Source organism: Lampris incognitus, chromosome 6 (genome assembly GCF_029633865.1).
Source record: "Lampris incognitus isolate fLamInc1 chromosome 6, fLamInc1.hap2, whole genome shotgun sequence".
NCBI classification, from domain to species: Eukaryota; Metazoa; Chordata; class Actinopteri; order Lampriformes; family Lampridae; genus Lampris; species Lampris incognitus.
This window is the reverse complement of record NC_079216.1, coordinates 61940612-61953318: the sequence shown is the minus strand read 5'-3', so window position 1 is coordinate 61953318 and position 12707 is coordinate 61940612. Positions and strand designations below refer to the sequence as shown.

General features: G+C 52.7%; 1 protein-coding gene across 1 annotated transcript in view; it reads right to left on the bottom strand.

Moving 5' to 3' along the window:
- tmem266 (transmembrane protein 266) overlaps positions 1-12707 on the bottom strand; it is a 36244-nt gene that overhangs the window by 4954 nt on the left and 18583 nt on the right. Inside the window, exons 5-8 of the mRNA XM_056281378.1 lie at positions 5772-5926; positions 2496-2569; positions 1284-1340; positions 963-1101 (exon numbers count right to left, since the gene is read on the bottom strand). Coding sequence (XP_056137353.1) covers positions 963-1101; positions 1284-1340; positions 2496-2569; positions 5772-5926 — 425 coding nt within the window. The remainder of the gene's footprint in view (positions 1-962; positions 1102-1283; positions 1341-2495; positions 2570-5771; positions 5927-12707) is intronic.

The window sequence follows — 12707 nt, the reverse complement described above, 5'->3', positions numbered from 1 at the left end:
AATTAATAACTGTTAAACAACATTATCTTGCACCTGAAGGATTTCCAAATAAAACGTAAATTAAAGTCTCGTATCGTGGACGAATTGGCACGAGTCTGCACTGTCCGAGACCGAGTCAAGTCCAAGTCATTATGCTGACACAAGACTTGAGACCTTCAAAGCTTGGAATCAAGACCGGATTTGAGACCCGAGTCCATATTCTCCAGTACAAGAACCCTACTCAGTTCCTACAGACCGACTAATTAGTCACCAGCCGGTAGTGTTTTTCTGCAATAGAAAAACTAATTTACACACACACACACCGGGATGTTTTGTGTACTGGTTTAATCTAATTGGTTCATTCTTACGGGTTATCCCTGTGAAGATGTGCACTAAACCGCCACAAGAGGGCGCAAAGACACTGAAGAAGAAAAAAACGTGTTTGTGAGCACCCAAAGTACCGTGCGTGGATGTCCCTGTGATATAAAATACAGAGGTGGCTTGTGTGCATTAGCATATATATGACAGACGGAGGACACGTTTGCTCACACGTGGCTGGAGGTGCGCGGGTGGAGGTGCGCGGGTGGAGGTGCGCTCCGTGGAGCCGCCGGTCGGAAAAACAATTTAAAGGGGAAAGAGAAACGAACCAAACCGCGTTAACGCGGAACAGGGTTGATGCTGCAGAGATTCTGGTGCGGTGGTGTCCAGCCGTGCCCCTGGGGAGCCACCCCTCCTGCCGGTTTTCACCCCAACCCCCATTTACTACACCCGATACACGTACCCGAGCTCTCGGTCGGTAGGTAATACGCAGAATCAGGGGTGCTGAACTGGGGGTTGGTGTGAAAACCGGCAGGATGACAGCTCTCCAGGAGCGGGGTTGGTGACCGCCGTTCCGAGCGCTTTATCCATCACCGTGGCCTGACAGTAAAGGACAGGACGCGGGACATATTAGCCCCCCCCCCCGCCCCCCCACTCAGCCTTACCATCGATGATCCTCTTGACCCTCCAGATGCGCAGTGTGATGATGAGGCCGATGGCGTCCCAGGGGCTGCTGGGACCGTTGGCCACTGTGGAGGCCACCATGGGGGCCAGAGAGAGGACGATGACGGCTCCATCGAACACCTGAAAAGGCACACACACACACACACACACACACACACACACACACACACACACACACACACACAGGGTTACTGTAACGTCCAGCGCCGCGAGGCGTGCTGGGCTGAGGTGTGACATTGAGGGAATGACACTGCGGTGAAAGGGGGCCCGCCTCAGGACTAATAGGACCACCGGGTTCTTACCTCTACTTTGTTCTCTATGTAATCCCATATGCCCAGCACGACGATCCTGAACACCGTCTGACACGGGGAGGGGAGCCAGAGGAGGTTTGGGGGAGGGGGGAGGGGGGAGGGGAAAGGACACACAAAGAGGGAAAAGAAGAGTGAGCAAAAGCAGTGGGGATATGGTCGCAGACTACAACAAGACTATAACAGGGGACACGTGGATATTTGATTTAATTTGCCTTCAGCTTTGCTTTCCAACCCCCTTTAAAAAAAAAATTTTTTTTTGTTTGTTTTTTTTCTTCAAAATGTCAGCGAAAAGATAACGGTGTTTGTGAGTCACGTCTCTTTCATTCCTCTGCCGGCAGGTCATCGGTGACATCACACTCGTGCGCATCACAAGCGGCGCGGGAAGGTTTTCCTCCCGACAATTAAGAGACACCGCATTCTGCTCCTGCTGACGCAGCGGGGGGCTGCAGAGGGCAAGCGCTCCCCCTCTCCTTCTGCTCCTCTCCTGCAACCCCCCACCCCCACCCCCACCCCCCCACACATGCACTTATTTCAGGTAGTCAAGGTTGCAGCAAGCGCACAAAAAAAAACAACCGCCGCCCAGCTGTTTCCAGTGTTGAAAGGCGTCACTAAGAGTCGCGTCTTACCGACAAGTGAAACGCCGGCAACACCCAACTCCGCGGTACGGAGGCGGACGAGGAAGAGCTGAGATAAATGTAGCCGGCTGTGAGGAAACGGTGAGCGATACAGCACACCTGAGGCATGGCCTTAACTTAAAAGGAGTGCCCCAGAAGAGCTCCATCTGCCTTTTAGAGTCGATTGTGTTGCGGATCAATAGGAATACCTCGACGGGGACGGGCCGCCTCAGCCCTGACGTCAGCGAGCGCGGCGGGCGATTTGTTTTTCCTCTTAATGAACCGAGGCAGGTTCTCGTCTCTCGGTTTAGGACCGGAGAGTCCAGTTTCTTCAGCGCTGCTATGCAGAGTGTGATCGCGGGGCGGAGGCCTTTGAAAAACGCCCCTGGTGTTTTACCGAGAAGCCGCCAGCCAGGCTAGCTCACCTTCGTCGACCCACATCCAGCACGGCACAGCACAGATCAATAGGTCGCCGCATCGGCTGTAAGTGAGCCCGCCTTCGTGGTTAGTGAGAGAGAGAGAGAGAGAGAGAGAGAGAGAGAGAGAGAGAGAGGAGGAGGAGGAGGAGGAGGGAGAGAGAGGGACTCACCTCAGTGAAGAACACCGACAGAATGGCCAGGCTGATCCAGTGAATGATGCCGGCAAACTGGAATGCATTGCTAACTGTTGGGGTGGAGCAGAACAAGAGCACAATTTAGGAACGACCTGGCTACCCGGGTGCAGTTGTGGGGCGATTGATGCGCTCAGGCAAACGCTAACGCACGCACACACACACGTGCACACACACACACCACACGCCGTAATGCACTGCACATACACTACCGTTCAAAAGTTTGGGATCACCCAAACAATTTTGTGTTTTCCATGAAAAGTCACACTTATTCACCACCATATGTTGTGAAATGAATAGAAAATAGAGTCAAGACATTGACAAGGTTAGAAATAATGATTTGTATTTGAAATAAGATTTTTTTTACATCAAACTTTGCTTTCGTCAAAGAATCCTCCATTTGCAGCAATTACAGCATTGCAGACCTTTGGCATTCTAGCTGTTAATTTGTTGAGGTAATCTGGAGAAATTGCACCCCACGCTTCCAGAAGCAGCTCCCACAAGTTGGATTGGTTGGATGGGCACTTCTTTGAGCAGATTGAGTTTCTGGAGCATCACATTTGTGGGGTCAATTAAACGCTCAAAATGGCCAGAAAAAGAGAACTTTCATCTGAAACTCGACAGTCTATTCTTGTTCTTAGAAATGAAGGCTATTCCATGCGAGAAATTGCTAAGAAATTGAAGATTTCCTACACCGGTGTGTACTACTCCCTTCAGAGGACAGCACAAACAGGCTCTAACCAGAGTAGAAAAAGAAGTGGGAGGCCGCGTTGCACAACTGAGCAAGAAGATAAGTACATTAGAGTCTCTAGTTTGAGAAACAGACGCCTCACAGGTCCCCAACTGGCATCTTCATTAAATAGTACCTGTTAGAGCCTGTTTGTGCTGTCCTCTGAAGGGAGTAGTACACACCGGTGTAGGAAATCTTCAATTTCTTAGCAATTTCTCGCATGGAATAGCCTTCATTTCTAAGAACAAGAATAGACTGTCGAGTTTCAGATGAAAGTTCTCTTTTTCTGGCCATTTTGAGCGTTTAATTGACCCCACAAATGTGATGCTCCAGAAACTCAATCTGCTCAAAGAAGTGCCCATCCAACCAATCCAACTTGTGGGAGCTGCTTCTGGAAGCGTGGGGTGCAATTTCTCCAGATTACCTCAACAAATTAACAGCTAGAATGCCAAAGGTCTGCAATGTTGTAATTGCTGCAAATGGAGGATTCTTTGACGAAAGCAAAGTTTGATGTAAAAAAAATCTTATTTCAAATACAAATCATTATTTCTAACCTTGTCAATGTCTTGACTCTATTTTCTATTCATTTCACAACATATGGTGGTGAATAAGTGTGACTTTTCATGGAAAACACGAAATTGTTTGGGTGATCCCAAACTTTTGAACGGTAGTGTACATGCAAATGCGAAGGTGTCTACGGGTCGCTGAGTCGGCCTCAGCTGCGGACGGCTTCAAACGGCAGCGGGCTGTCGGCCGAGGCGTTTTCCCTCGCGCGTCAACGCTCCGCCCGTTTGTCTTTGTTTACCACGCTCGGTGATCTGTCCATCAGTCCATTCATCTTCTTCCACCGCCCCTCCCCGCACTCATCTGCCCGCCAGTTCTCCATCGCCCAATTTATTTTGCTTGCTTATCTCCCCTCAGTGCATCTGTCTCAATTCCCCATCCATCCGTCCCGCGGCCTTTGTCAGCCTGTCCCGGGGGAGCGGCACACTGGGGACGTGTCCGGATACAGCGGGCGAGGCGTCTCCCCCCCCCCCCCCCCCCCTCAGACGCAGTGTTCTCCGTGCACTAGTTGTGACCCCTGACCTTCTGCCTGTGATGGATGAGGGCTTCGCCCTGATGTGGCGGATGTTGGTGCGAAATTGATCCGGTTGGCTTTCGGGACCACCTGACGCTCTGTGTTGGCCACGGAATAGTAATGGGAAAGTACATTACGGGCTGATGTGTCTGGGCCTAAGGACCCAGGATAGGTCTCCCACTGACAGCGCCTCGTTGTGTGGTAGATGGAGGGGGATAGGCTTTTCGCCAGCATTGCATCCATCATCACAGAAACATCTCATACCCAGTATCCCTGTTGGAGAGGCAACTCTCAAGAATCATGCAGTGACGACGCGGGCTCCAAGGCAGGGGTCATGGTACAACAGCGTAGCATAGGGTGTTATAACCGGTTGACGCTCGCCTGCAAACCACACAAAATTTGATGTAAGGGTGAACATCTAAAGGGATTTTCCAGATCCCCATCAACTGATTTTTCCAATACGATACCAAGGGCGTCGCTGAAAGGAAGTCAGCTTGACAGAAAACCTACAAGAACAGCACGGCAGCGCAGCGGTTAGCGCCGTCGCCTCACAGCAAGAAAGTCCTGGGTTCGAACCCCAGGGTTGTCCAACCTTGGGGGTCATCCCACCAGGTCGTCCTCTGTGTGGAGTTTGCATGTTCTCCCCGTGTCCGCGGTGGGTTTTCTCCGGGTGCTCCGGTTTCCCCCACCATCAAAAAAGACATGCATGACCGAGGCGTGGCACGACGAACCAGAGTTGGTCCCCTGGGTGCTGCACGGCGGCCGCCCACTGCTCCTAGCAACACAGCTAGGATGGGTTGCGTAATTACCCCACGGGGATCAATGAAGTATCTCCAAAAAAAAAATCAAAAAAGTCCTTTTTTTGGTGTCTAACTTGGTGTGTGACCTTGATCAGGTGCTGGTGAATAGACAGATACAGTCTTCACCGTCCTGCAGGAAATTCGCTTCCACAGCCAGGACATGCACAGAAACATATGGACAACCAAATTACAGCATATAGATATATACATAAACACAACATTCATGAACTGTTTCTTTAGTGGGTACTTATCAGATTGTGAGAACATTTCCTCTCTTTTAGTTTATGTCCTCAACTCACACCAGTCATTCAGGATCATATACAATAATACACTATTTTCTTGCAAATAAGCGTTTGTCCTACTGCAAATCTTGCTAGCTAGCTAGCTAGCTCGTCCTTCCTTTGTTTCCAGTGCTGAGACTGAAAAGGCCGAACCTTTCTTCAGTCTGAGCATGTCTACATACCTTTGAGCTAACAGTCCACTTGTCACGGTGCTGTGCTTTGGCACCATCGGGAACATAACAGTGTGTGTCAAAACACAAATGACCCACTACCCACTACACCCTTTCATCAAACCTACACCGTTAATGGGAGTCCTGACTGACATCAGGGGGATTTTCTGCCCACTGCAACCCTGCAGACACTCACACTGCAGCAGCTTGGTGTCGATCAGCAGCTCCAGGGTCAGCAGCACCGCCACCAGAATGACACAGGCCACCAGGAAACAGTTGAAGCCCGCAGACAGCAGACACACCTGCCACAGTGCTGCCCTCCGCCCGCAGCATGGCTTCAGCCAGTTGGACCTAATACGAGGGGGTGGGGGTGGGGGGGGGGGAGAAAGACAGATTGAAAGTGAAGGGTGGAAGTGAGGAGAAGTCGGGGGTAGGGGCTAGGTGTGTGTGTGTGTGTGGGGGGGGGGGGGAGGCTCACTGTAGTATTATTTAATAATGGAACAAGGGTGCAAAAGGCAAAGATTATAGGTAGCGTACAAGGTCAGACAAATGAATAAAACACGGGAAATGTCAAGATGCAAAAATCATGAGGGGCTGTTCAACCTTGAGTTGGCCCAGCTTTACATCAATCAATGCTCTTCCACGTCTTCCCACCAGAGGGCGCCAATCTGCATGCCCATGCAATCCACGCAGGAGCAAGCTGGTGCATACACTTGTACAAGCGGTGTTGGGTAGACTGAAACCCTCCCGGTGTTTAGCATGAATATATGGTCAGATGGCATTGCCTTCGTTTCCCAACTTCCTTAATTTCCCAAGGAGCACTACAAATGTTATCCCCCCCCTCCCCCCCGTCTCTCATTATGTCTGTTTTCTACTGCTTTTATCGTCCCTTTTTGTTAGCGTCCCATTTTTTTTTTTAACATCGATTGCTGGTGTGGTTGGTTGGAATAGCCATTGTTCAGCTCCTGGGTAAGTGTCCAGCCTGTCTTAACGTCCGTCCCCAGCTTGCCGCCCTGCGTCCCTCTACTCAGGGACCGTGGCTGGCTGGAGCGCCCAGGGTTTACCGTCAATAAATAAGGACAAATCCCAAGGAGTCACCCACGGCTTTCCCTCCCTGTCACAACTCGACATTCCACACAAAGACTAGTCAGTAGACTATAGTCAAAGGGGGGGGGGGGGGGGAGAGAGAGAGAGAGAGAGAGAGAGAGAGTCAGAGTGACAGATGGCGAGGTAGAGGTGATGGCGGTCGGGTTGGAAACGGGTAAGGCTGAGGGATCGGGGGATGCGGTCTTCTCGTGAAGGCGCATTTCAAAAGGCGGCATGTTCCTTCAAAAATAGCGGCTATTGGTTGTCACCTGTCCCCCGCAGGATGGAGGCTCTGGGCAATGTATGAATGAGGGTAACAGGGGGCAACATTTATACTACTCTTTTCTAGCTTCAGCTCTGACAGACATGACTAATTCTGAAAGAGAAAGACAGAGAGAGAGAGAGAGAGAGAGAGAGAGAGAGAGAGGGAGAGATGGGGGAGGGGGTGCAGTTCAAAGTTATTGAGGCAGAGTCAAAAGTGAACTGAGGGAGATTGAACAGAGCAAGAGGCGAGAGAGAGAGAGAGAGAGAGAGAGAGAGAGCGAGAAAGAGAGAGAGTGAGAGAGTGAGAGAGTGAGAGAGAGAGAGAGAGAGAGAGAGAGAGAGAGAGAGAGAAAGACAGAGAGAGAGAGAGAGAGAGAGAGAGAGAGAGAGAGAGAGAGATGGGGGAGGGGGGTGCAGTTCAAAGTTATTGAGGCAGAGTCAAAAGTGAACTGAGGGAGATTGAACAGAGCAAGAGGCGAGAGAGAGAGAGAGCGAGAGAGAGAGAGAGAGAGAGAGAGAGAGAGCGAGAAAGAGAGAGAGTGAGAGAGTGAGAGAGTGAGAGAGAGAGAGAGAGAGAGAGAGAGAGAGAGAGAGAGAGAGAAAGACAGAGAGAGAGAGAGAGAGAGAGAGAGAGAGAGAGAGAGAGAGAGATGGGGGAGGGGGGTGCAGTTCAAAGTTATTGAGGCAGAGTCAAAAGTGAACTGAGGGAGATTGAACAGAGCAAGAGGCGAGAGAGAGAGAGAGAGAGAGAGACAGAGACACACAGAGAGAGAGAGAGAGAGACAGAGACAGAGAGAGAGAGAGAGACAGAGAGACAGAGACACACAGAGAGAGAGAGAGAGAGACAGAGACAGAGAGAGACAGAGAGAGACAGAGACACACAGAGAGAGACAGAGACAGAGAGAGAGAGAGAGAGAGAGAGAGAGAGAGAGAGAGAGAGAGACACACACAGAAAGCGAGAGACCCGTGCGAGGGGAGTCAGTTTGCAACCGCAGCTTAAGCTCTGGCGGAGGATGACTTGATATCCTGCTCAGCCTCCGCCAAGGTCAAGGTCGGAGGAAGGGGGCGGAGGCGGAGGCGCGATATGTCAGCGAGCACCCCTGAAGGCTAACTGGCACGCTCGGCCCCGCGCAGCATCACCACCACTCACTCTGCCCCGGCCCGGCCCGGCCCGGCCCGGCCCGGCCCGGCCCGGCCCGCGCCACCAGATCAGGAGCTCAACACCCGAGGTGAGGAGGAAGCGGCGGTGAGCAACGGCGTCATTGCAGTGCCGGAGAGACTCCCCCCCACCCCACCCCCCCACCCCCCACGGGTACAGATGTGCTCCCAGGGGGACTACCGCGTGTCAGGTGGCTTTGCTGCTTGTGTGAGGTTTGGAAAACGGAGCAACTCCCCGTGATACGCGCAGCCAACGACGCCATCAGTCACACGGTCACCGGGCGTTTGCGAGTCGAAAGCGGTGACGAGCAGCTCAGCGATCATGCCGAGAGACACCTCGCTTAGCTTCAGGGATGAGAGGCGCGCTTAAATTCATGCCGTGCGAGGTCATAACTCAGTCGGGACCGCTCCCTTAAGCCGGACAGAAACGGTATTAATTTAATAAACCCGCAAAGAAAGAAACTGTCAGGGAGATGAGCAAATGGGAATGATGGATTACTCCGAGCGCAGGAACTTAATTTTGGGGAAATCACTTTAAACCTCGAGCACAGCGGACCTGAAGTATTTATGAAGGAGTGGAGCCGCTTTGGTGCTGGAAGGCTTCACAAGCAAGGCGGGGGGGGGGGGTTGGGGGACCCAACTCGCTTTCCGCCAGGGTCACAGCTGGCTCGGATCGAACAGGCAATATTTTACGGAAGTGTCTCGCTTACTTTCTCTCTCGCTGTCTCCTACACACACACACACACACACACGAGCACATGCACACAAACGCACACCCACACACGCATCATTAAGGACAGGGGATGAGGAGGAAATGAGAGCTTGGAGGTGGCGTGTACTGTGGGCAGGTTCATGAAGACATCAAGGGGCCGGCGGCTACAGCGGTCACACGGGGAGGGGAGATCGAAGCGCGGCTGACAGCAGCTCAGAGGAAAGGGATTAGACCCCGAGACTGATCAATAACGGCCCTGAGATGGAGTCTGATGGCGTGCTGTACATGATCCGGGAAGGACCAAATAGGGAGGCCAGGTAGGCTGACCGGCACACCGTGTGGTGCCTGACCCGGGGCCCAGTCATGCGGACAGGACGGATCTGCCTTGGTTCCGGCCTCAGCGAGTGCTATTGAGGTGCTGGGGGGGGGGGTCTATCTCGGTGGGGGGGGGAGGGGCATCTCTTTCATTATAGCGTCCATCCTAATTGAGATAGGAAGAAAAGTACGATGTGAAGTCGTTAAACCAAAGTGGGTGTTTGTTAATGTGTGTGTGTTAGAAGGAGACACGGGGGGGGGGGGGGCTGCGAAGGCGTCATCTCATTGAGAAATAATGAGTCGGTGGAACTTCGTCAACCCGTCTCAGGTATCGATCGCACACACGCACGTGCTCATCACGCACACACAAAACAAAGCTAACGAACGACCGAAAACCTAACCCCCTCCCCCCCCCCCGATACTGTCGAGGGAGGAAGGTGGGGGGGGGTGGTGGGGTCCTGACCACCTTGGCGCTGCTGTGCCAGCTCTTCAGAACAAGTGATTCTGCCCACTCTATTGATGCCTCGGCTGCACGTTTACAACACAGCAAGTCCAGCTGGTGAAGAATCCCAGCGCATCAGGGAGCGAACCTGCGGCAGCAGCCACGACATTATGCTTCATTATGCAAAGATCCGTCCTGACGTCAGTCTGGGGAATGACGTCAGACAAGCGACTCGGCGGTTCTCCACATGGCCGACACAAGACCCTGGACAACGTTACACAACTCTGCACGGTATGGGGTTTTTTTTCCTCTCCCCCCTTTTTTTTTTTTTAATAAATGTATTTCTAGTTTTCCCCCTTATCCCGCCCGATTAACCCAGTGGCACGTGGCCGGAACCCTTGTCGAATAACTCCCCTGGCTCACGTTTCCACAGGAGGGAGATGGTCGTAACACCAGCTTCCTTCAAACTCGTGTCGGCTGCTCACGCTGTTCTACACGCTGAAGCCCCGCATGGATTGCATCGCCTTCAGGCCGCGAGGGGGGCGTGGGGAGAGCGCTTCCGGTTGCTTGGCTGCGGGTGCCCGGATGGGCCAGAGGGGTCGCTGGAGAACGACGAGTCCCCGAACACTACACCGATCTACGCCCGCTATCCCTCGGGTAAGGGTGGCCTAACGAACGCCTCACCCCCGTGGACGCTCTGGCCGTGACCGGATACGGCGAGTCTGGGATTCGAACCTCCCCGCCACGTGACGAGCGGGTTGCCAGGACGGCGGTTACTCCGCTCGGCCATCTCCCTTTTTTCTATACCTGCAGTTGAGGTTTCACTCTAAAATGCACCACATCATTTTTTTTTGGAAAATAATGTCAACAAGTTACCCTGAAGATTCGTAAGTCAGGTCAGATTTATAAATGAGACTTTAGTCCCACACGGCTGTACAATAACAAGTACATCCTGGGCAATGTTGGTACAATGTACCTGAATTCAAAAAAAAAGATCAAACTGATTTGAATTCTAACAAATTGTAGAGAGACTACTTGAAGGGCGTCCGGGTAGCGTAGCGGTCTATTCCGTTGCCTACCAACACGGGGGTCGCCGGTTCGAATCCCCGTGTTACCCCCGGCTTGGTCGGGGCATCCCTACAGACACAATTGGCCGTGTCTGCGGGTGGGAAGCCGGATGTGGGTATGTGTCCTAGTCGCTGCACTAGCGCCTCCTCTGGTCGGTCAGGGCGCCTGTTCGGGGGGGAGGAGGAGGAGGAGGAACTGGGGGGGAATAGCGTGATCCTCCCACGCGCTACGTACCCCCTGGCGAAACTCCTCACTGTCAGGTGAAAACGAGCGGCTGGCGACTCCACATGTATCAGAGGAGGCGTGTGGTAGTCTGCAGCCCTCCCCGGATCGGCAGGGGGGGCGGTGGAGCAGAAACCAGGACGGCTCGGAAGAGTGGGGTAATTGGCCGGGTACAATCGGGGAGAAAAAGGGAGGGAAAATAAGAACAAAAAAAAGAAGAAAGCCCATTTGAACGCCAGACATTTTAAAATACATTAAATGTTTCCCGGATGAGGTTTATTCTCAGCGTCAGTAATGGTTTAATGAGAGGAAGCAGAGCAATATGATGAGCAGCACTTATAGTCCTGCATAGTGGCGGTACTGCATAGTGGCAGTACTGCACAGTGGTAGTAGTGCATAGTGGTAGTAGTGCATAGTGGCAGTACTGCATAGTGGTAGTAGTGCATAGTGGCAGTCCTGCATAGTGGCAGTCCTGCATAGTGGCAGTACTGCATAGTGGCAGTCCTGCATAGTGGCAGTCCTGCATAGTGGCAGTCCTGCATAGTGGCAGTACTGCATAGTGGCAGTCCTGCATAGTGGCAGTACTGCATAGCGGCAGTACTGCATAGTGGCAGTCCTGCATAGTGGCAGTACTGCATAGTGGCAGTCCTGCATAGTGGCAGTACTGCATAGCGGCAGTACTGCATAGTGGCAGTCCTGCATAGTGGCAGTCCTGCATAGTGGCAGTCCTGCATAGTGGCAGTACTGCATAGTGGCAGTACTGCATAGCGGCAGTACTGCATAGCGGCAGTACTGCATAGTGGCAGTACTGCATAGCGGCAGTACTGCATAGTGGCAGTCCTGCATAGTGGCAGTCCTGCATAGTGGCAGTCCTGCATAGTGGCAGTACTGCATAGTGGCAGTCCTGCATAGTGGCAGTACTGCATAGCGGCAGTACTGCATAGTGGCAGTACTGCATAGCGGCAGTACTGCAGGAACACTACAGGTAGTCAGCGATGGCATCGCTTCAAACAGACGTATCATTTCTACGAAGCTATTCGATGTGATGTAAAGTCTGTCCCGCCCGTCTCCTTTCGGTCCCCCCCCCCCCGGACTGATTCCTACACGGCCCTGCGGATTCTCCCGTTTGACACATTCACACCAACCCGGCGTGCTCGGCGGGCACGAGGGGGGGGGGGTGGAAACGGACGGCGAGGCTTCTGGCTACCGAACGGCGGAGGCCGGGCAGCTTCATTCTGCTCCGGCCTGTTCAAACTGCACAGGTTGTACGCGTACCTTCGCTCGCCACATTAGTCCGAAGTGACGTTTCTTATAACCCCCCCACCCCACCCCCACCCCCCATATATGCATTTTTTGCTCGAGTGCCACCGCCTTCTGAAATCGCACGTACGGGGCACATCCCCTGGATCGCTTTAAAATAAAGACAAACGCTAAGACGACAGGTTCGGCTCCTCTCCTCTGTAACCGCTGCCGAGTCATCGGCCTCCCCCGCTGCCAGTGGGAGCAGAGGGGCCCCGAGAGAAGGGAAAACCAGCTAAGCAAGAAATATGCTGAATACGGCTCCGACGGCCGTTATCATAGGTAATCAATTTTACAGTTTAGCGCTTTCATATCTCCCCAGCATTAATCACTTGCGCTCACGCCCGGGGGATTAGCAAACAATGTTGAAGGGACTTATCAAGCCGACTGAAAAGCGCCCATCGATTGTTTTGGTTTTGGTTTTTTTGGGGGGGGTGGGGGTGCAGAAAGCTTCGGACTCCGTTTTGAGCACATCCTGGCACATGCACCCGCCACAGCTTGTTAGCTGTGGTCAGCCGTTTCGCTTTCCATCCTATGTTGCAAAGAAATAACACAGCTTTCCGGTT